The sequence below is a fragment of the Monodelphis domestica genome, chromosome 1, assembly GCF_027887165.1.
Source record: "Monodelphis domestica isolate mMonDom1 chromosome 1, mMonDom1.pri, whole genome shotgun sequence".
Classification (NCBI taxonomy): Eukaryota; Metazoa; Chordata; class Mammalia; order Didelphimorphia; family Didelphidae; genus Monodelphis; species Monodelphis domestica.
Window position 1 is genome coordinate 184,198,431 of NC_077227.1, and position 24,149 is coordinate 184,222,579.

Below are 24,149 nucleotides of genomic sequence, written 5' to 3' on the forward strand. Positions count from 1 at the left end.
ATGCCCAGACTCAACGCTGTATAGGCAGCCTCTCAAGTCTGTCCAGTAATGTGTGTATTATATCTGGGACAAGTACCACAAATAGAAAATCTGGGTTCAGAATTGAGGAGGAAGAGTAAAAAATTAGGCTAGATCGAATTTCAAAAACTTTATTATTTTCAATGATTTCTACCTGTATTCAGCTACAAAAAGCTATCTTTAATACAAACATTCCTCCTAATGATGAGGCACTCCAATAGCAGAAGAATTCAACTTACCAAAAAATCCCAAGAAGAATGGAGTTGTGGTGGGCATAATAAGTAAGGATAATACAGTAAATTAGTTATAATGATTTGTGAGGAAGTGGTAAAAAAGATAGTATCAAGAACACAAGAAAAATGCACAATGGACAGCTAGGTGGCTCACTAGATAGAATGCTAGGTCTGGAGACAGGAGGTCTTGTGTTTAAATTTGACCTCTGACATTTCCTAGCTGTGTGACCCTGGGCAAATTACTTAACCCCCAAGGCTTAGCCCTTACCACTTCTGCCCTGGTTTTGATACTTGTATGGATTCTAAGATAGAAGATAAGGATTTAAAAAGAAGAAAGCACAGAAAGTCTAAGGGATACACTGGAGCTGTTAAGACATTAAATGAATGGGAGGAAAACCTCCAAAGCAATGGGTAGGCTCCCTATGCAAGATTTATGGGGCAAAAATTATATAGGATGTGAAGGTATAGAAGGGCTACAAAGTGCAAGGCAATGCTTTATATTAATAATATCACAACATAAAAGAACTAGTCATCCATTCGAGTTGAGCTTAAAGACAAAGGAAAAAACATGAAGCTTAAGATGCAGCCATTTTTTATCCATGAACAGCAAAGTAAGCAATAAATTGGTTTGAATCAGATCTTCAGCAGAAACATTTAAGAACTCATCTGAAACTAAACTTGTACTATCTAAATCAAGACTATTCCTTTAGTCTTTTACAAACAACAAACAGAAGATCCAGGTTACACTGGTTAGCAAGTAAATGTCCCAGAGGCTAGTTGCAGGAGCCTTAAGATCATTATTTTTCAATTAGGCCTTTAAGCCAAGAGACTGGGAAAAGACCTTTTTCCTTGAGCATGGTGAGTTAAGCCAGGTGCTAATCATTATAAAAATTAATACAGTATAAAATCAATAACATTGTAAAATCAATACAGTAGAAATCAGAGGAAATTGCCAAAGCAATTTTCCTAAAGCAAAGATTTAACCACAACACTCCCTTTCTACACAATAAACTGTTTAGTAACTCATTTTCTTCAGGATAAAATATAAACACATTTTGTCATCCAAAATTCTCCACAACCTAGTCCAATCCTATTTTTCCAACCTTATTCCTCAATTTATTACTTTTCCTTTAATCTAAGGAAATTACAAGAGAATTTCACTACTTAAAATTTTGTATAAACCAATTTTTTTTTAAAAAGTCAGTGCCAAAAGCCTAGTACATAACAACTATCTTAAAATAACAAAACAATTTGTGTGGACAATGGAGGAAGTAAGTTTAAAAAGTAAAGGAAACAGATTGTAGTTCCCTACTTCCAAGGAATTTTATAAACGGGCAGACCAAAAAAAAAAGAAGAATTGGGGAGGCTTCTATAATAGTATTCTTTTACAATACACGTTTTCTTTTTTTTTTAAACCCTTACCTTCTGTCTTGGAGTCAATACTGTGTATTGGCTCCAAGGCAGAAGAGTGGTAAGGGCTAGGCAATGGGGGTCAAGTGACTTGCCCAGGGTCACACAGCTAGGAAGTGGCTGAGGCCAGATTTGAACCTAGGACCTCCCAACTCTAGGCCTGGCTCTCAATCCACTGAGCTACCCAGCTGCCCCCTACAATACACGTTTTAAATGGCACAAGTAATTTCATAAAATTAAGATTTCACCCTCAGAAATGTAGAACCTCTACATGCACCCTTTCTCTTACCTGTTTGCTGGGAAGCATCCACCAGAAGCACAATTTTTGACCGATTATCAGGTCCTGCTGCACTGGTTTCTTTCTGAGTAGCTACACTTTTTACTGGTGGCCTTTTAGTTTTTACATGTTGCTGTAAAATCTGCTGCTGCTGCTGATTTAAATTGAGAAAATAATACACCACATCAACACAAACAACCCGAGAACCAAATGCAAGCAAAATAACAAGTATGGACTAGATCAGAGATATCAAACTAGTGTCCCACAAAACTCTGGGAGTGCTAACCAGATAAAATGCAACTGACAAGGCAACAAGATGGCTCAGGGGATTGAGAGCCAGGTCTAAAAATAGGAGTTACCATAGGGTTCCAAATGTGACCTCAGTCACTTTCTAGCTGTGTGACCCTGGGCAAGTCACTTAACCCTCATTGCCCAGCTCTTACCACTCTTCTGCCTTGGAATCAATACACCGTATTCATTCTAAGAGAGAAGGTAAAGAGAGAGTGTGTGTGTGTGTGTGTGTGCGCACGCGCCTGTGTGCATGTGTGTTTGTTTAATGTAACTGGGGATGTTTTACAAAATAAACAAAAATACAACATTTTAAAGATAAAGTTAATCTGTGGTTTTCCAAGTCACTATGAGGACAGGGATCCATGATGACTGATTAATCCTAAATTCCCTTTTACCTACACAAAAACATGATATTAAAATGGATCACCCTTGCCAAGAAGTTTATTTTTTGCTTTGCTAAAATATATATTATCATAGGATAAGACTTTTCTCCTGAGAAAAAATATTGTAAGAAAATTTCCACTCCCCAAAAAAGGGGGGATCCTGAATTCCTAACTATTCTATTGCTATTTCTTAACAATAAATAACTTGATAAAATTTTTAATCTAATGAACTGAATTAAGTAATTAATTCCTTATAAAGTAGCATTGCTCTCATTTTTTTTTGGAATATAGGCATAAAGTGCTATCACCTTACTTCTACTTGCTTATTGCCCCTATTCCTTAGAAATTCCAAAAAAGGAACTTATCAATGCATGTAGATTTACTTGGGAGAGAAACAGGCCCAAAGCTTTTTCCAGCAACTATTGTTACTGGTTTTTACCTTCTCTTTTTCCCCACACTGTAATAGACTCCAGAGTCTTTTCATGGGTTAAAGAAAAAGTACTGGCTTTTTGATGTTGACATAAATGACTGATGAGAAGTCATCTTTCATAGGCTTCTTCTAGTTCTATTTAAAATTAATTCTGTCAACTCCAAGTGGCTAAACAGGCCATGATTTTTAGTTGCTAGCTGAATAATTAAGGCTTCAGATATGAGAGTATACTTTGACTAAAAAAATCCTTAAAATCTCTTGTCTTTATTTGTCATAAACTAAGCTTCAACAAATTTACTTATTTTCTCAAGGACTCCATTAATTCAGAGATATCTAGTCAAAAGAGGAGGTGGGATGGGGAGAAAGGGAAGAAATGCTCTGTTTCAAAAGACTGGCATATCTTTAGTCTTGATTATAAATACAGTATAAGACTCACCTTTCCCATTCCTATACTAGCCACTTTTAACTTTTTATTTTGAAGCTACTATGGCATTGTTAATATTGAGTAATACCATTAATGATTTATCATCATGTTTAGAAAAAAATTCTTCCTAATATAGTGGAGTCAATGTCTTTACTTTGCATATTTGGGCTACTTTTGCCTAATAGTTCAGTAACTCCAGATGATGGATTATATAGGAAGAGAAAGAAATGTAAACTCAGTCCCTGGGATGGGGAAAAAAGCTGGAAGAAAAGAAGTTCAGAATGAAATGGAACAAGGAAGACATTAATCTCAAAACTACTTAATTTTTCTTCTAAAAGATTACTCTACATGATTATGTTTAATTTCACTTTTTAAAAAATAGGAAAATTTAATTCCTGCTAGAGGGTTTATTTTTTTATTTAAGTAAATGAGAAAATTAAGATATTAAGAAAAATTCACTTTTATAAGTAACTTTGATGAAAGTACATTATTCCCAATGTAGCTACAGAAATGCTTCTTTATGTATTGCCCAGCATTTTATTTGACATTAATTTTTTCAATTCTGCACAAATAAAAATAGAATTATTGTAGAAATGAAAAAAAACTTGAGAACAATTCATAAAAATAACATCACAGTAGCTGAGGGTTAAATATCATTTTTTTTTACAATCCCAGTTATTAAGTTCCACTTCTCACTCCTAATTTAGTAGGTTACATTAACAATGTATAAAATATTAATTTTTGCTTAGTATAATCCTAAGTATATATTAAACAACTGCTTCATAATAATGGAAGTATAATATAAATTTGGGGGCACTGACATTTAAATCCTTTGAAAACACAAGAATAATGCTATAGCATAAATTTATCTGAAAGACCAGGAGAGGTCATTTTTTAAAAGTATTCATAAGAGATTATGGAAAACAAGTGAAAGGCTAAGAAAAATATGTAATAAACAATATTTGTCCTTGTGCAGGATACGACAAATTAATCTATTGTCCAAGAACCGGTCTAGCTAAATTTGGAGGAGTATATCACCAGGTTGGTAACAAGATAATGAGCTTTTATACCAAATGAACACTCAGAAACAATCAATCAACTCAGAGAAAGGCTTGATTTTTGGGCAATGGCAGAAGTGCCTACTTTACCAAAAATAAGAAAAAATTAAAATAATATTTGCCCTGAATCATTCCAGGAGCATATCAAAAGATTTCATTTGCTATATCCTTTAATAGAGTTTAAAACCATAAATGATAAGCTCTTTACATCAACATTAACAAAAGTAATACATATTTTAAATAAGCCTATGAAATTACTTACTTTCTGAACAATGGGGCCTCTGTTACTACTTCTGCTTCTATGGCTGGACAGTGGAAAGACTTGCCCAAGCTGATTTGGGCGGTCAGTACATTCTGTAGGAATAGTATTTAAAGTATTTGCTGCTGGAAAGGTGCTGGAGTAAGGTGTAGGAAAAGGATGATAAAATCCCATAACTTGGGCACATGGAGCTGGCATCAACTGGTAATATGTATATTCTGTGGAAACAGGTGGTTGAGCAGATATAATGGGATAAGCAAGGTATGGCCCTGGAGGATTTGGATTTGGTTGTTGCCATCGTAGGTCATTGTTATATAATGGAAATTGTCTATAAAACCAATAGAAAAGGAGAACAAATTTATTAAATAAGCAAGTCTAAAAATCTTGGTTCTAAATTTAAGGTCTAAAGCAAAAACAAATAACTTTTTCTATTATGAAAAAGAAAATAGTACAGTGAAACTGCCATGTAATGCTAACATGAAAAAAGAAAAAACAAGTACCAGCATGGGAAACAAAGTTATTTTTCCTTACTCTGGTGGCATATATTATATTATATACATAGATATATATATGAAAATAAATATAATTATATATTAAATATAAATCCAATCTAACTTCTAACAGTTCAACAGCATCACGAAATATTGAATAGGATACACTACATCTACTTAAAAATGCAATTTCCTCAAGTCTTCACTATTTTCATTTTTAAATCTGGGAAAGGCAATTATTTAAGCAACTAACTTTTGGCTCTACCAACAACAGTCCCTCAACAAATTCCAAAAGCTATGGTAGGCTTCTGTAAAGACATGCCAAGGTGATCATCACGTAAGAGTCCACTTTTGCTAATATATTACTACTACTCCTTTCTCGTGTTCCTCCCTTAATAATATGAGTAAACATTCTCTTGTGGGCTACAAGTCAGTTCCAACCCCATTTCTGGCTTCCCTTTCCTAGCAATGGAAATGCTACCCAAGTGTAGAAGAAGAAAAGAAAAACAATAAGTCCTGTCTATTCCAGTAGAACTAATCTCAGCAGGGCTCATTTATGAAGTTCTCAAATACAATAAAGAGGAGTATGCCTCCTGTTTTACAACCTCCTCATGAAAGCTACTGATGCGAGGTGTAAGGTAAAAAGTCTTGGGTGAAGGAAGAGAAATTGGGTGTGGGGGCAAAGTGCAGATGTTGAAAGATGAAAGAACCTTTTTTTCTTTATTTCACTTCCCCAAATATAACAGATAGGTAAACTTGATAAGTGTTGAGATGAAAGATATTGAGTTTTGAAAAACAAATTTATTCAATATAATTTCAAAAAAGATTGTTTTCTTTGTTTATGAATTCATGAGGACAATTTGCTGACTGTTAACAAATACCTTAATAAAAACAAAATGACATCAAAAGTAAACTGAAGTCCAGAAAAATCACTAAATTACACATAATTTATTACATTAACATATACCCCATCAAAGGAAAAGTTAACTACTATCCTTAATTTTTTATTTCTATTGCAGTAATATTTATGAAATCTTAAAATTCCAAACAAAACAATTCTGTCAGACCCCATTATGTAGTCAACTCAACAATACTCTGAATCTTAAGAGTCTTGAACTTTGGAGATAATTAATTTGAGTTCAAAATATTTCCAGAGTAAAGATTTACTGTTTACATAGCTTACACATTTAGTGTAATAAAATACAGAAATTAAGTAGTAATCATATTGCTAGGCAAAACCAAAAAAGTCTACAATGATGCAAAGACAAATAAGTTCTGACCACTAGACACTATGTAAACAGCTGACTGAGAAGCAAATATTGCACCAGCATCCAATACCTACAGTTTATAATAAATGCTAAGATCGTATTGACCAATCAAAGATTGGGTTGGTAAAATTAAATACCATATTGCCTCAAGAAGCTTTTATTGACTTATTCCTGAATTCTTCACTTCTCCCCTCTCATAAGTTCAATTTTAAATTTAAATAAGATTGAAGAACTTCATAGAATGATGAAAAAACATCTCAATGGTTATTACTTGGTTGTGAGTATATACGAGAAACACTCCTGTTTGTGCTTCATAATACAAAAATATTTTAAAAATTTATCCTTCAAACTTTAAGCAAAGGCTTAGTTCTATAAGAATATTCATATATTTTTATGAATCAGAAAAGCTATCAATGTTAAGTCATCAATTTTGACAATTATACAGAATCAACTTTTACACTCTTCTCTCTTCCCCCAAAACAACATCCACAACACAAAAGTACCTATTAGACTGGTTTTCTTGCACAAACGGGTAACAAGTAATCAGGTAGCTGGGAATTGGAGTTGGTTCCACTCCACTCACACTTCCACTATCACCTGGAAGTGCCATTGGGATCATAAGCGTATCAGGAGTCTTTTTCTGGGGAACAAATGGCTCTACTTCAGCAGAAAGCTTGACATTCTTCAAAGAGAAGAGAAAAATGAATTAATATTTGATTAAATAAAAAAAAACAATTTGAAAAAAGAGACTGTCTTTTAAAACAGCAATGAATTTATCTTTTTCAGAACCTTCATAGAACATTTAAGTGAAATAGTAGTGTCACTTTAAAATAGCTTAACAATGACTAAGTTATTCACACAAAGCCATCAATTAAAATGGAAAATGCATAAAAGATTACCAGTTTCAATGAAATCATTGCTCCTTACGTAATCAAAGCTGTTAAAGCAATCAAGAATACAAGGAAGTCATACTTCAGGAACTAAAAATAAACTTGGTAGTAAGATATTTAATTCCACAGACAAAATAGTTTAGGCTTTACTAACTTCTTTCTTTTTGCATTCAGATTAAGGCTAAAATAGTTACTTCAAAAATGTGAAAACATGCAATGAAATCAAATCTAAATATTTAAAAGAGAAACAACTTTCTTAAACTAATAAAATTGTTGGGAAGCTGAAGATGATTTGAACATAAAAATGTTTTTAGAAAATTTTAAGTATGTGTTTTATATTAAATGTTTATTTTTCTAAAGAAATTTCGATGAATTCAAATACATTTTCTTCCTTTGAATGGCAGTCACTAATGTAACAACACACATTTTTGGATACTACATTACTGTTCAATATTTCTTAAATATCAGTGCTCATTGACTTAATGTGAAATCTTCAGAAATTTATAAAACCACAAAATATTTTAAGCTACAAAATTTCAATGACATTTGTGAGTAAAGAAAAATTTTAGCACCAATTATCTGATATTAATCAAACTCATTTAGGTCAGAAATGATTAATTATGGATCCCTTTGGCAATCTGGTGAAACTTCCCCACTTTTTCTCAGAATGTTTTTTTTAAGTGTAAAAATATGTAGGATCACAAAGAAAACTAATAATAATGAAATATAATTATCAAAATATTTTTAATTGAAAGGTGCCAGATAAAGAGTTTTTTATTTCAGCTTTTAAAATCTGCAAAAACCAGACTTAACATTTCTTCAATTATTGAAACTCACATGGCACAGAGTTCTCAACACCATTCTGAGTTAGCCTCAGGCAATGTTGTCAAAAAAAGATTACAAGGTCCCAAGAAACTGTGCAAAATGTAGGACTCTAGAAGAGTAGTAGCACTAAACTCGGAGTTTAAAAAAATGGGGTTTAAGTTCCACCTCTGACACTTTCTATCTGTGTAGCCACTTCACGTCTATGAGTCTATTTCTTCCACTATAAAATGAGCTTTAAAAGCAGCTGTAGTATCAACATAATAGGGTTACTGTAAGGCTCAAAAGATAATATATAAAAACCAATTTGCAAATGTCAAAACATCACATAATGTAAATAGTAACTGCCATTTATGTAGCTCATACATCCTTTCTTACATAAGTGTATTAATTTGATGCACTGTAAAACATTTAAACTATTTACTTTTAAAAAAGAACAGCAACAAACCATATCATTAACTGATATTTCTTAAACAATGTTTAAATTTTGCTGTTCTAACACTAACTCTCAAATAACTCTAATATATACAGAATTTATGCTTTGAAGGAGTTCAGTTCTGTGCTTAAAATTCTCATTGATCTTCATAACTAATAAGGCAAAATTTAGTCCTTAAAAGCTAGGCAGCAATAAAGAGTAAAATGTCACTACTACATTACAAAACAAAAAGTGTGTTCTTACCAACAGAATTCTAAAGAATATCTGAAACACCCCAAATGGCTCATCAATAAACAGAGAGATAGAATGACTATTGTAATAATTTAAAGTTTCCTCATGGTAGAAAATAAATTTACCTCTTCAAATATGGTTGAAAAGAATAGCAGACATGGGAGTTAGAGGACCTGACTTCAAATTCCAACTCTACTACTTACTACTTGACCTTGTGACCTTATAGAAGTCACTACACACTCTCTGAGCCCCAGTTTCCTCATCTCTAATTGAACTAGCCAATCTCTAAGGTTCCTTCCAATTCCAAATTTATGCTCCTGTAAACAAGAAATTTAAAGATTTAGGTTACTCTTGCTTTAACAATGCACATGTTCTGCAAAATTGCCTTAATTTTTTTTAAGTAAACTGCATAATGTGCCAGAAATATTTTTAAAATCTTCTTGTGAAACAAGGAATTGTTTTGAAATGTGAATAATTGTAACCTAACAAATCTGTTTTATAAAAATCTGTATATGTGTATGTTAACATTCTTAAAGCAAGGAATATTTGAGGTATTTTTAATGAACTATATTTTAACACTAAAAACTAGAAAAAACACAAATCTCAACTGAAAATAATCAATACAAATGATAGTAATCGCTACACATTTGCACTTCACTCTCTACCTCTCTGCAAAATATTTTTTTTTCTTTTTGGCCAAAGCCTTATTTCAGTTCAAAATTTAAGAAATAGTTCTCACTTAGTTCAATCTGTGATGCCCAAAATACTTTTTTAGAAAACTTATCAACTCTTGATCAATGAAATGTTCAGGTCATGTGTATAATTTAAAATAGATTTTTGCAAATAAGAAAAAAAAACACCTCCTAATTATTAAATTCTAAGCTAATTTTCTCTTTGATTTGATGTTTTTCAACAGTACTAGTTATATATTTCATTTCAACAATTAAAATGACAATAAATATAAATGACCTTTTGTTCTTCACAAAAAAGAAAAGCTACTGTAGTCATCACCAGCTGCAGAGACAGAAGATGTCACTAGTAGGAACAGACTGGTAAACTATATTCTAGTTAGAGTACTGGGTGGCATTTTTAAAGATCTTGTTTATTGTGACTTTAGGAAGTTTTGTATCTCACATAAAATGCATTATCTTCCCCTTCCCTCCCCCAACTCCTAGACCAGAAAAGCAACATTAAAATTTCTACTTGTTCTTCCATATTCCACAGTTTTATAAAGGAGACAGACAATATGCTTAGAGTGAATAACCACTAAAACAGAGAAAAAGTTATACTTGTGTGAAAAACACAAATTTTTCAGTCAACAAGAACATTTAGAGAGCTATGGGAATAGAAGAAGACATACTATATAGGTAGGTTAATATTTGGTTTTATTACTAGATACTTGAATTTTGGTTTTAATTTGGAGAAAAGTCATTTTTCAAAATCTGTTTTTCAGATATCCTAAGTCTCACATCAAGAATGTGACTGAAAAAAAGACAAAAGCATAGTAATGCATTAAGGGGAAAAAACTAATACTACCAATGCTAAATTATCATTTTGCCTTGTTATCTTAAAAAAAAAAAATCAAACCATAAAATTAAATTATCTTTCATTCTCCAATGTACTTCAGATTCAGTATATCTTAACTGAAATTATTTCAGAATTTTAAAATTATCACTGTAAAAATTATACTCCATATTAATTATTCCTGAAACTATAACAGGTACATTAGAGCTTTTATATGTTTCATTTTAAACTGTCTTATGGGGAAATTATAGACATAAAAGCCGCTACTGTTTCTGTAGGTAGCATATTCACATTACCTCCCCTGGAAATCAGAATTTAGAAACAAATATCTTGCTTCAAACCTATTTCATTAGCTTAGTCAAACATAAATACTCAATGGACACTAGTAAGAGCCACTTAAATTCAATCAGTGTTTACTGAAGACAGCTACCCCAGATCTTTACAGGAGGGGCTAAATACCATCTAAATATTTATTATTTGCTGATGATTATATACTGCGCGTTTTTGGTGAAGTTTTTTTAAAGAGGCAGACTTTTCCACAAACTAAACAATGTAAAACTAAATCTAAATGTCTGCATTATGTCTCAAAATAATTTCAGAAGAAATTATACCACCCACTGAAAGAAAAGGAAAAAAGTCATATTATGAAAATACTAAATTCTATCCATCTTAGAATGGAAAGACATTTTGTCTCCTTGTAGCCAAAAATACCTCCTGAAGGAAAGTGTGATATAATGAAGTAATGAGTATTCAAGAAAATCCCAGAAGCTATACTCCTAACATCCTGGAGATTTACTCGAATTGTTTACATTAACTAAATAAACCACTTGCCAAAACAAACTATAGGAGTAACTTTAGCCTGAATGTAAAAATTTTGCAAGACTTTCAAACACATTTAGAAAAATCAAAGTCTGAAACTTTAACTTGTTAAGAATCAATATTCCTGCTCACTTGCATTCCTATTCCCCTGACTTTAAAAAAAAAAACAAACCCACTACAAAGACATAATTTATTTCAATTCAAATAAAATATGGGATGTATTGCATGCAGCACATATAGTATGTATTTACTAATTAATGACTCAATGACAGAACAATACTGAAATTTGTGTCATTTACTTTTACATTCAGACTTAAATCTAGTATTAAAGCCAGACTTAGAGCTACTCTACCTCTAGAGTTTAAAAATGAACACATTTTGGGGTAACTTAACATCATTAATGTATTATTAGTATCATTAAAGCATTGGGAATTAAGAAATCTTATTTTAAAGGAAGACATCAAAAATTCCACCTCCTTGTAAATTCTTGGCACATGCATGGCATGCCTGCTTTAATTCTTAGAAAATAAAATAAGTCTACACAAAATAACAAATTCTAACTATAGAATTCTCCATTAGTTATTCACTGAAAAGTAGGTCAATTTTTGAACTCTGTGTACTCAATTCTTATGTCTATGTAAATAAATTGGTTGATATTTTAATATCAAGAAGCAAAATTTCTTTCAGTGTGTATGTAATAGATTGTGATCTGGAATTTTTGTTGCCATGTTAGAAATTTGATAGTTAATAAAATAAATAAAATCTATTTACACATTTATTAATTCTTCCTATGCTCCTCATACTACTGTTCAAGAAAGAGCTAGGCAGGACACTTAATGTTCCTAGAACACCTAAATGAAATCCAGTACACCTGTTTCTCTTAGCTATCAAAATCAAATTACATGCTTTTATATAAAAATACCTAAAAGACTACTAAAATTATTTTCTGGTATATCTCTTGCAAATGGTGTGGTCATTATCAAAATTAAGATTATTTACAAAATCACAGTACTTTTAACAAATAATATAAGTTTATGTTCCTATAAATCACCTATTCCAAAGCCTCATTAGAAACTGTGAATACCCTCCTTTACACAAAGCAAGAGATCATAGGCAAGTCTAACCAGACAATTTATTTCAATATCAAGAAAGAGCCAACTAAGTTTTTTGGTAGAAAGGTAACACACACATAGAAAACACTTGAAGTAAATACTCTCTGTCTGTCCTCTCTCTACTCCAAGCTATTTCCTCATTCACTTCATGTTACAAAGATGATCACATTCAAATAAATAGCTATGTTAAAAGTTGTTGTTTAAATAGTTAATTGCACTTCCTTTAGGATGAAAGGGATTTTAAGTATACACTAACATTACTAGTTACTGCTCTGGCATCTTAGTGAATAACCAAAATATTTAACCCTTTCATTAGCTTACACCTATAAACAAGGAAATGGTTCAACAATCTCTTATTTTGCCACACTTTGAGAAGTCAGCCATCTTTGATAGATACTTCTTTTAAACTTAAGTCAAACAGGCAACAAAAAACAGGATCAATAGAGTCCAAAATATATTTGCTAAAGCCCTTTCTCCTCGAATATTCCCTGGAATAATTCCATATGCTATTTTGCCAAATCCATTTATGTCTTTAAAGTTATGTGAGAATATATATACACACATCTAAAAGTTAGAGGAAAAAAAGGGGAGGGGGAAGAAGAGTGGGAAGAAAGAGAGGGGAGGAAAAGAGAAAAGAGAAAGAAGAGAGGAGAAAGGGGGAGAAAAGGACAAAGAGGGAGGAGAAAGGAGAGTGGTGAGGGAAAAGGGAGAACAGAGGGAGAGAGAAAGGGAGGAGAGAGAAGTAAAAGAGAAAGAGATTGAGACTGTTCAAAGGAAATTTCACAAATAAATGTTTTCAAATTTAGGGAAGCAAAATCCCAAACCCAAAGTAGTTTTACAAGTTTGGACCATAAAGATCTAGAAAGTAGGGGAAAAAATTTTTTTTCTATTAACATGCTTCATGCCTCCCAACCCCCAAGTTAGATCCCTATTACCCAATTACATCTCTCCTCTTCCTCCATCCAGATGCCTATTTCATTCCCTGTCTAAGGTATTCAACAAAAGATCCGCATGGAAACGAAGATCTATCAAATTTGCTTCTTTACAGTTCTCATAGGTTTTTGGAAAAGGAGAAAAAGACTGAAAATGACTGAAATTTCCTTGGGGGGGGACGGGGGACTATTGTGAATTTCAATTATTCCGGCCAACCACTTATACTATCATAGCTGCAAAATCAATAATCAAGACTTTGGAATAAAAACAAATCAACCAAACCAAAGTCCTCTTTCGTATAAAAAAAAAATTAACATTAATTTGGTTCGCTGCATGTCCTATCTCTACAAAGCTCACCTTCAACTTTAAAAACAACCTGGCTTTTTGTTTTGTTTTGTTTTTCAAGTGTCACTCCTGTTTATGGGCTGTATCAGTTCTCCCCCGCCGCGGAGCGTGCGAGAACGTCACTAAGTTGGAGGTGACCAGCAGAATCACCTAAACTACCTGCAAGCCAGGGGTGCAAGTGTCACTTAGACTGACATTTCTTTCTAGGACACCTACACCGAAATACCTTCTTTCTCACGTGTACCTGCATTCTGACGACACATCCCTCGGACTGTCTTTTCGAAGCTCAACACTATTTGGGGATATTGGGGGGAAGCAAAGATGAGCCCCTCGGGGAGGAGAGTACCTAGAATCACGCAGGTGCCCAAACCATCCTCCAGCTGACAGAAACCCCGCCCCCCAGCTAGAATCTCGGGGGTGGGAGGAAGAGGGGCTTGGAGAACCTCCGACCCCAGACCCCCCCCCCCCCACCGCCCGCTTGGGGGCTGGAGCATTAGAGGGGCCGTGGGCATAAGGCGGGGAGAGAATCCGCCCGGGACAACGCGAGAACCTAAGGAGGGGAGCTGTCAGACGCGGGCCCCAGAACAAGGCTTTCTTTCCGCATCCGCACCGGGCCTCGGGCCTCTGCAGGCTCCAGGGCTCGCCCGGCCCGGCCCCGCGTACCTGGTCCCCGGCGGCGGCGGCGGCGGCAGCAGCAGCGGCGGCGGCAGCTCGGTCCATGGCGCCTCCTGCGGTAGCGGGAGCCGCTCTCAGTCAGCGTCGAGAACGCTCAGGGCCGCTTCCCCCATGGCCCCCGCCCGGGACGTGACCGTGATCCGGGCCCACCCGCCCCTCTGTCTAACACAGAAACAGAGTCCGGCTACGCCACTGACCGTGGCCGCAGCTCCTACTCCCGGAGATGATGGAGGAGGAGGCGAAGCAGGGGGGCGGGAGGAGGAGCTGGAGAAGAGGCAGGGGGAAAAGAGAGATCATCTAGGATGGGAGCCGAGAAGGCTCAAACGATTGCGGAAGGCGTTGCCAAACCCGGAGAGAAGCTGTGGTCTAAGGCAAGAAAGGGGCGGGACTCAGGCAATCGGAGTGACAGAGCTTCCTGGCCAATAGGTGAGACGAACAGCAGAAGGCTCGGAATCCTACACACTGGGGCCCAGTCAAGTTAAGACTCAAGATCAAAAATGCTATCCATCTCCAGTAAGAACACTCATGAACTCTCGGTGCAAACAGAAGCAAACTTTTTTCACCTTATCTATTTTTTCTTGCTACGTGACTCATATGAAAATAATGTTTTGTATGACTTAACTTGTTAAAATGTTATTGTATTGCTTACCCTCTCAATAGATGGAAGAGGGGCTGGAAGGAGGAAGGGAGAGAATTGAGGCTGAACTGAGAATGAGTGGTTCATGTTTTGTACCTGAATTTCTTGCCTGTTGGTGCCTGTATCATAAAGCTTGGTGGTTTAGGAAATACCCCCACACACACACTACTCCCCCATCCCTCTGGCCCTGGTATCTAGGATACTCATTCTGGCCCAGAGTACACTGGGGATCCTCCCTTGCCCCTTCTCTGTATTACAGGAAGGATGTCAAATTAATATTATTCAGTAAGTTAACATTTAAAAGACATTCTTCATTCGGTTCAGTAAACCCTGGTTCAGCACCTACTGTGTGCCTGGTCTGCTGTTTGTTTCTGGGTATCCGATGATGATTTATGAGCATATTTTCTTTTTTTTTTTAACCCTTGCCTTTTGTCTTAGACTCAATACTGTGTATTGGTTCCAACGCAGAAGAGTGGTAAGAGCTAGGCAATGGGAATTAAGTCACTTGCCCAGTACAGATACGAAGTGTCTGAGATCATATTTGAACCCAGGATCCCATCTAGACCTGGCTCTCTATCTACTGAGCCTCCTAACTGTCCCCATCTGCATAGTTTCTACTCTCACGAAACTTACAGTCTAGTAGAGGAATGAGACATATGCAATAATTCAATTCTCCAAACATTTATTTAATTGGGTACCTTCTATGTGCAAGACAATGCACCAGTTGGGGCACACTATGTAGCACTCCTGGACTATAGGAGGGGAGCTTTGAAGACCAGGGCCCCTTCCCCCTCCACTGACACTTCAGTTTCTGTGACCTTCGTATGATCATTTCACTTATTTATTCCTTAGTTTCTTCACCTGTCAAATGAAGGAATTGAACTAAATGTTTTCCATCCCTTCCTGTTTTAAATCAATGATCCTGTGATGAGACCCTACTTAAGAAACTTATTCTTAGGGAGGAAATGGCATGTACACAAGGGAGAGTGAGATAAGGGCAAAAGAGAAGCCCAATGTGCTAGAAGAAATTTGAGGAGGGAGAGATCACTTTCAGTTCATGGAGGAGATGGCATTAGAGTTGGGCCATGAAGGAAGGAAGGAATTTCAATAGATAAGAGACAGAATTGTGGGAGGGGTAGTCCATTCCAGGTTTGGAAAGCTGTACTGCTAAATAAAATAAAAATACAGAAAAGGAAGAGGGAACAAATAGCAAATGGGCAAACTATAATACTTAAGCAAAATGAAAATATTCTTGAATTTCACAATTACTGTATAATTTGACCTTGCAGGTAGATAAAAGACAAAACATGGGGGCAGCTGGGTAGCTCAGTGGACTGAGAACCAGGCCTAGAGATGGAAGGTCCTGGGTTCAAATGTGACATCAGATACTTCCCAGCTGTGTGACCCTGGGCAAGTCACTTAACTCCCATTGCCTCCCTAGCCTTTACCATTCTTCTGCCTCTGAACTAATGAACAGTATTGATTCTAAGACAGAAGGTATGTAAAGATAATTTTAGGGTTATGATCTAATCTAAATTAATTTGGTCACCAGAGAAAATCCCAAATAAAAAACCCAACTCAGTTTGGAAATTTATGGTGATTTTAATTAATATAGAGGGAAGGAATTAAGGAGAAGAGAGAGAGAGAGTATAGGATTTCTCCCGCCTGGCCTGTGCCAGAGGGAGTTCAAAGACCTCCACCACAAGGTCTTTGAAGAAGAATAGAGGCTTTTCTAAGAGGATAGTGTTTGGGAGATAAAGGAGAAAAGAATCAGCCTAAACTCCAAGACAGCTCAGTGAAGATGCCTCACCTGAATTAGGCTACTCAGCTTCTCCCAGTAGAGTATAAAGGAAAACTAACTGCCAAACCGGACAATAGCTGCCACCATGCCAAGATGCTGAAATGCTCAACAAGCTGCCACCAGAGCCATCTCTCTGCCAAAAGAGACCAGAGAGAGGAAGTGATGCGAAATATATAGACAGTTTTTACATCACTTTCCTGTGTCTCACATGTACCAATGATAGCTTAAACTTGACTTAGGACAATCCAGGGGTCCATCAGTTTCTGAATTGTCATTTGCTAACACATGTCTGTCATAGGCCATCCTCCTAAATACTTAATCCTTAAGTATGGGTGTAGACATTCCTGTTTTTGTTAGACTAAGTAGGGTGGAGTAATCTAAGGTTCACGGTAAGGGTTAAATAAAAAAAGACCAAACAACTGATCCTTCTCATTGAAAGGATTAAAAGAACTCTGAAGTTCCTAATTAGTTTTTTAAGTGCTGTCAAAAAATTAGACACTACTGATATTTGATTATGTCATAATCATCCAATGCAATCTAATCCACAGTTTACTGATACAGACTTTCTTTTTTAGGAAAAATAATAGTGTTGAGTTATCCTACTGGAGGACTAAGCTATAAAAAAGACTTTTAATGGCTTCTTTGTTTTGCTTTTTTATTTCAAAATATATTTGAAAATATGTGAATTCATAAGTTCTTGAGTGTAAATGAAAACAGAACTAAAATAAAGTTAATATATTCTCCTTTCTATGATCTTTTACTTAAATTTTTATTCGTAATAAGAAAAAAACTTTATATTTGCTGTCAATATAATTAAAGAATAAAGAATTGTGAGTTGGAAGTATCCTCAGAAGTCTTTTAGTACATCTCATACCTGAAAACAAATCTTTCCTACAATTTCCCTGACAAACAATTATTTAGTCTTTCCTTTACAATTTCTAATGGAGGGATGGAAGATAGTAACTACTTCCAGGAAAGTCCATTCTACTTTTGGACAACTCTAATTTTTAAGAAAGTTTTCCTTATACAATTCTATATTTCTTTACACATTAGAAACTCTCTGTAGTTTCTAAATAGTTCTGGTTTGATGCATTGAGCCCAAGTAAAATAAATCTAGTCCCCTCTTCATAAGACAAGCCTTCAAATATTTGAAAACGAGCATTATGTTCCCTTCAAACCCTGCCTTCTTTTCTTCTCTGGATTTATACTCCCTAATTCCTTCATCCAATCCTCTTCAGTCATGATTTCTAGTTCTCTCACTGTTGAAGTAGTCCTTTGAATTTGAATTGTGCAAATTTGGTTCAACTTTTGCAGAGAACATTAAGGTTCTCTCATCCTCCTCATCTCATGCTCCCCTCTTATGAACACTGTGCTTCTATTAACACAGCCTGAGTTCTCATTCCTTTTTTGGCTTCCATATAAAATTGTTACCTCAAATGGAGCTTATAATCAACTAGATTTCCTTCATAATAAATGCTTGTTGATTTCTTAGACATGCCCCCATCATCCTGAAGTTATGTAGTTGGCTTCTTGAACCATGTAGGAATATTACATTTATCTATATTAAATGTCATCTGGTTACACCCAGTCTATTCTTCTAATTGGTCAAGACTTTCTTTGTGTCCTGATTCTATTGCCTAGCATTTTAATTCTCCTCATCTTCCCATTACCTATAAATTTAATAAAATATAGCATATATCCCTTGAGTTTTTAGGGATTAAGATATTTAAAAAATAAGGACAAGCAAAGACTCTTGCAGTATTTTTCTAGACAGCTCTCTTTAATCTGGCCATTCAGCTAATTCCAAATCCACTGAACTTTAATAAAACCTAGCTTCTGTCACTTCATCTTGTCCATAAAGACATTATTACTGTCAAATGCCTTTGCAGGAACCTATGTATGCAAACTGCATTGCCCTGATTAATCAATCTAATAACCTTATGACCTGTTCTTGATGAACCTATGATAGCTTAGCAATCATTACTCCATTTTAAGTTCATAAACCATCTCTTTAATCTCTTTAAATAATATGTTCCAGAATTTGACCAGGAACATCATAGATTTCTGGATTCTCTTAATTTCGTGATATTGGAGGAGATATATAGACATGGCTAAAAAGAGAAATGTTGTATGCAAAAATATATATATAGCAGTACTTTTTTATTTTTGCAAAGGAAACAAAGAGATACACACCAATGGGGGAATTTCCATTTACCACTGTGCCATAATTGCATCTCTGGAGGGACTTTTAAGGTCATTTAATCTAACTATGACATTCCTCATAGGTGAACATCTTGACTCTGCTTTAACAATAAATGACTTCAAATCTAGAAAGAAAACAGGCTAAATTCAAATAACAATTATGGCAATCAGAAAATGGAAGCACATGCTACCAGGACTTGGGAGAAGAGCTCAAAAATTACAAAAGAAGGTTCATAAGCAAGTGCCAAAGGATTTACTCCAACTGAAGAAGAAATAATGATTGAAAATTACAGCGTAGCGGCTAGAGAGCCAGGTCTAGAGATGGGAGGTCCTAAGTTTAAATCTGCCCTTGGACATTTCCTAGCTATGTGACCCCTGGCACTTAACCCCCATTGCTTAGCCCTTACCACTCTTCTGCCTTGGAATCAGTACTTAGTATTGATTCTGAGATGGAAGGTAAAGTTTAAAAAAAAATACTAAAAGAGAAAAATTACACCAGAGAGAATCTGGAAACATAAACGAAGGCCACAAAGTCAACTAACATTTATAAAGTACCAAACCATATGCCTAAACAGTGCTGAGCATCAAAGAAACAAAGAAGGCAAGGAAAAGCCCTGCTCTTAAGGGGCTCCCAGTCTAATGAGAGAAACAATATGCCTTGTGTTGTGGTATGTAGCGTGTGTGTGTGTGTGTGTGTGTGTGTGTGTGATATAGTATAATCTCAGAAGGAAGGCACTCTACACTTAAAAAGGACTGGAAATGGTTTCTTTTTAAAAATTCTTTATTTTATTTTATTTTTTAATTGACAATTTTATTTAATTCATTAATTTAGAATATTTTTCCATTGTTACAAGATTCATATTCTTTCCCTCCCTTCTCCCCCACTCCCTCCGGTAGCTGATGCACAATTTCACCAGGTTTTACATGTGTCATTGATCAAGACCTATTTCCATATTATTAATATTTGCACTAGAGTGATCATTTAGAGTCTACATTCCCAAACATATCCCCATCGACTCATGCAATCAAACAGTTGTTTTTCTTCTGTGTTTCTGCTCCCACCCTTTTTTCTCTGGATGTGGATAGTGTTCTTTCTCATAAATCCCTCCAAATTATCCTGGATCATTGCATTACTGCTAGTAGAGAAATCCATTACATTCAATTGTACCACAATGTATCCGTCTCTGTGTACATTGTTCTCTTGGTTCTGCTCCTTTAGCCCTGCATCAGTTCCTGGAGGTCGTTCCAGTTCACATGGAATTCCTCCAGTTCATTATTCCTTTTAGCACAATAGTATTCCATTACCCATAGCTACCACAATTTGTTCAGCCATTCCCCAATTGGAGGGCATCCCTTCATTTTGGGAATGGCTTCTTGCAGAAAGTAGGACTTTAGCTGAGACTTAAAAGGAAGCAGGAGGGGAGTTGAGGAGGGAGAGATCCAAGCCTGCAGGACACCCAGGGTAAACAGTCAGTGTGGGGAGATTGAATGTTGTGTTCAAGGAAGCCTGGGTCGCTGGACTGCAAAGTAATCAAGAGAGGTATAAAAAGACTAGAAAGAGAAGCAAGGACCTGGTTAAGAAGGACTTTCAAAGCCAAGCAGAGGATTTCATGTTTGATCATGGAGTTAACACAAACCCTGTGGAGTTTCTGGAATAGAGGGGTGCTGGGGTCTAACCTGTGGTGCAGAAAGATCAGTTTGACAGAAGAGTGGAAGAAGACCTGGAGTGAAGAGAGACTTGAGGCAAGAAGCTATTGTATGAGGTCCTTACCAGGAAACAGAATGGATGAGACAGAACAAATAAATCAATCATTTTATCACAGAATTTTAAAGCTGAAAAAGATCCCAGAGTTCATGTAGTCTTAATGATTCATAAAATGCACATTAGGCCCTTAGGTCATCATAGATTTTATTTTTAATAAGGGATTTATGAATCACTATGTCAATCAATAAGCAAACATACCAAGCAGAGGACAAACTGTGGGAACAAAAACACGGAAGAAAGGCAACTGCTTGACTATAGGGGCTGAGAGGGATATGATTGGGGATGGAGACTCTAAATGAACATCCTAGCGCAAATACCAACAACATGGAAATGGATTCGGAACAAGGACACATGTGATACCCAGTGGAATTGCGCATCGGCTATTGTCAGCTATGGGAGGGGTGGTGGGAGGGGAGGGAGGAAAAGAAAATGATTTTTGTATTCAATAATAATGTTTGAAATTGACCAAATAAAATAATGTTTAAATTTGAAAAAAAAATAAGCAAACATACCTTCTGTAGACCTAGTAAATAATGTGACTGGTATTGCCTTTTTAGACTATGGATTCATTCTTCCAATCCCAGAGATAGCTTTAATCTTCATTGTGACCTTTGTCTAGGTTGCATACCAAATCAAGATTTTGTCTTTTTCCACAGATGAAAATAGAGATCATTTCCTCCACCCCTGTATTGAGTGCAAAATTTTTCATTTCTACAATCTCAAGCTCCTATTTGTGTTGTTTCAGACGATCCCCTCTGGGTCTCTTCTCCCCACCTTTCCCCCTAACCCCAGGGCTGCTTTCAGGGGGGATTTCCTAGCTACCACCCAAAGCCATTCTATTTTGTAGAAACACTCTCTTGCTTAAGCCTGGAGGCTGTAAACTATTTTAAAAATATATTTTTATATCTATATTTCAATTTAACTCATTTCCTTTGTAACATTATTCTGAGAAAGTGTCTGGAGGCTTCACTAGACTGCTAAAAGGGGTCTATGATACAAAAAAGTGTTAAGAACTCCTGTACTAAGCTTTCCCTTAGAGTTGGGATCCAATGACTTTTCCCAGAGAAATGATTTCCTTGACTACCAGGCCAGGACCATTCATAGCCTGTAGGTAGTACCTACCTGTGGGAGGGGTGGTCTAGAGAGTCCCTCTCTGAAAAAAATTCCCCTGGCCTCAGACATCTCCTAGCCTTCCACTGGGGCGTTCCGGTCCCACAGTTCCACCACTTTCCAGAGTTCAGAAGGGAATGTTGACAAATTCTGGGTCCTATTTTGGTTTGAATAAGTGGGCAAGGAAACAGGTTGAGTCATGGCTTCCACTCCCTCCCCCTCTTCCTCTCCAGGTTTCTCATTTGTTCATTCTTCCCATATGGTCAGCAGTTCTCTAGTGTTATAGAGACCCTGGACAGGAAGTATGACGTCAGTTGCAACACCCTTTCCATTCTTCTATGGGGTCTGTTGCTTCTTAAAGGTCCATGGGCCCTCTCTCATGGTATATCTTTTGGGAAGGAAAGTTCCTTCAAGTTTGCCCCATGGGAAAAAAGTAATTTTTATTTAAAGCCTCCGAAATTATAATTAATATAATTATCAGTGATTTGGAGGCCCAATTTCTAGCCCTAACAGGAAATGAAGTCAGCCTGATACTACCTTCCCAACAGTGGGCAACTCACTTAATCTTCCTAGGCCTCCCTTTTCTTATCTGTAAAACGAGAAAATGGAACTAGATAGTTCTGAGATCCCTTTCAGCCCCACGGCCATAAACCCATGATCTTGTGGATCCCTTGGAGATTGGCTGCTGCTATACCTGGTAACAATGAATCTCATCCCTGGTCAGCTTGGACAAAAGGAAGATTACTTTTGATGGAAATACTGCCAGTAACCCCCCCCCCCAAAAAAAAAAGCTGCTTGTGAACATTAGAACAAATATCTGATGAAATTGAACAGCATGGACATGGTCATATTAACTCTCAAATAGGAGAAGATGTCAAAATGTGTGAACGCATGATATAAAATGTTATAAAACACTGAGGGTAAGTAAATAGAAAAGGCAAAATTGTGTCAGCTTTTGGCAATTTACGAACTACTATGAAGAACAGAAGTGTAACAATGATAGAAATGATGTCTTTTAGCTCTCTGGTTTCAAGGTTACAAACCAAAGGCCGGGGCAGGATTTCAGACAAAAGCTTCAAGCTTATTTAAGGCTGGAAAAGAACATGGAAATGAAGTACCCAGTGCCATCCATTTATGTCTTCCATGTCTTTTCAAAGGAGAATCCTTATGGAGAAGCTTGGGGAAATACAGAGAATTTTTTTCTTCCTCTTCCTCATCCTCATCTCTTTCCACCCGCCATCTTCACAGCAGCTCCCTTATTTCAGAGACCAGAGGCTAGGCCCTGGATGACTTCACTCGTTCAGCTCCAAAACTCTTGCCTCACATTTTACCCAGGTTCTGATTAGTTAATACCTTCTCTGCAGTCTACTAGATCAGCCCAACTCCTCTGTCCAGGCTTCCCCATACTTTTGGGCCTTGTACAGGCTGCCTCCTGCATACACCTCCCCATACACTACAACTTTCAAGTTTGGGAACTAACACTAAATCAGTATCTTCACTACTACCATAAATAGTGTGTCAATCTATTTCTCCCTTGTGCCCACTCATTATTTCTATACCTTTATGAACCTCCTAGCCACCACTCCACTCTATATATCACCTCCCTTTAACAGGATGTAGGTTTTTTTTCTTTTAGGCAGGGACTGTCTTTGTATCCCTAGAGTTTAGCAGAGTGTTTGGCCCAAAGTAGGATCAAAGGACCATAGATTTAGAAATTACAAAGGCAAAACCAAACTTTGAACCCAGGTCCTTCTATTAAAAATGTAGCACTTTTCCCACTGTATCACATCCCCTCAAGTGCTTAATAAAGGTTTTTTCTTTCATTCATTCCTCTTAGGATACTAGAATCATAGATTTAGTGCTGGAAGGAGCTATAGAAGTCCTCTAGTCTAATCCTTGAATTTTACAGATAAAATCAAGACTGAGGGCTTTAGTGGTTTGTCCAGGGTTTTTCTTTTCTTTTCATTTCTTTTTTTTTTTAATTCTTTCTTCTTCCTCACTCTCTGACTCTTTCTCTCAGAAGAATCAAGGAATTGAACGATTGAACTGAATTGGGAAATTCTTTCTTTTCTTCACACAAAAGTGCCACAAACATTATAGAATATGTTTGACATAGCAGCTAGAAAAAAATGAGCAAAGTCAGATGTAAAGTCTTACCACATTTTTACCTTGTAGGGTTATTGTGAAGGTAAATAAGTGATTAAGTAACTATGTGAAGCACTTCAAGATTCTCTGAATTTATATTATGGGAGCAGCTAGGTGGCTCAGTAGATAGATAGCCAGGGCCTGGAGATAAGAGATCCTG

General features: G+C 36.1%; 1 protein-coding gene across 4 annotated transcripts in view; it reads right to left on the reverse strand.

Moving 5' to 3' along the window:
* SECISBP2L (SECIS binding protein 2 like) overlaps positions 1-17,324 on the reverse strand; it is a 79,768-nt gene extending 62,444 nt beyond the window's left edge. For 2 of the 4 annotated variants that reach the window (XM_056810169.1, XM_007479926.3), the window contains exons 1-4: positions 14,318-17,324; positions 7,046-7,224; positions 4,787-5,111; positions 1,951-2,089 (exon numbers count right to left, since the gene is read on the reverse strand). In XM_056810169.1, coding sequence (XP_056666147.1) covers positions 1,951-2,089; positions 4,787-5,111; positions 7,046-7,224; positions 14,318-14,374 — 700 coding nt within the window. In that variant the 5' untranslated portion in view covers positions 14,375-17,324. Of the gene's footprint in view, positions 1-1,950; positions 2,093-4,786; positions 5,112-7,045; positions 7,225-14,317 lie in introns of all 4 variants that reach the window. The other 2 variants (XM_007479929.3, XM_007479925.3) reach the window with 1 other exon arrangement.
* Positions 17,325-24,149: the final 6,825 nt, after the last annotated feature.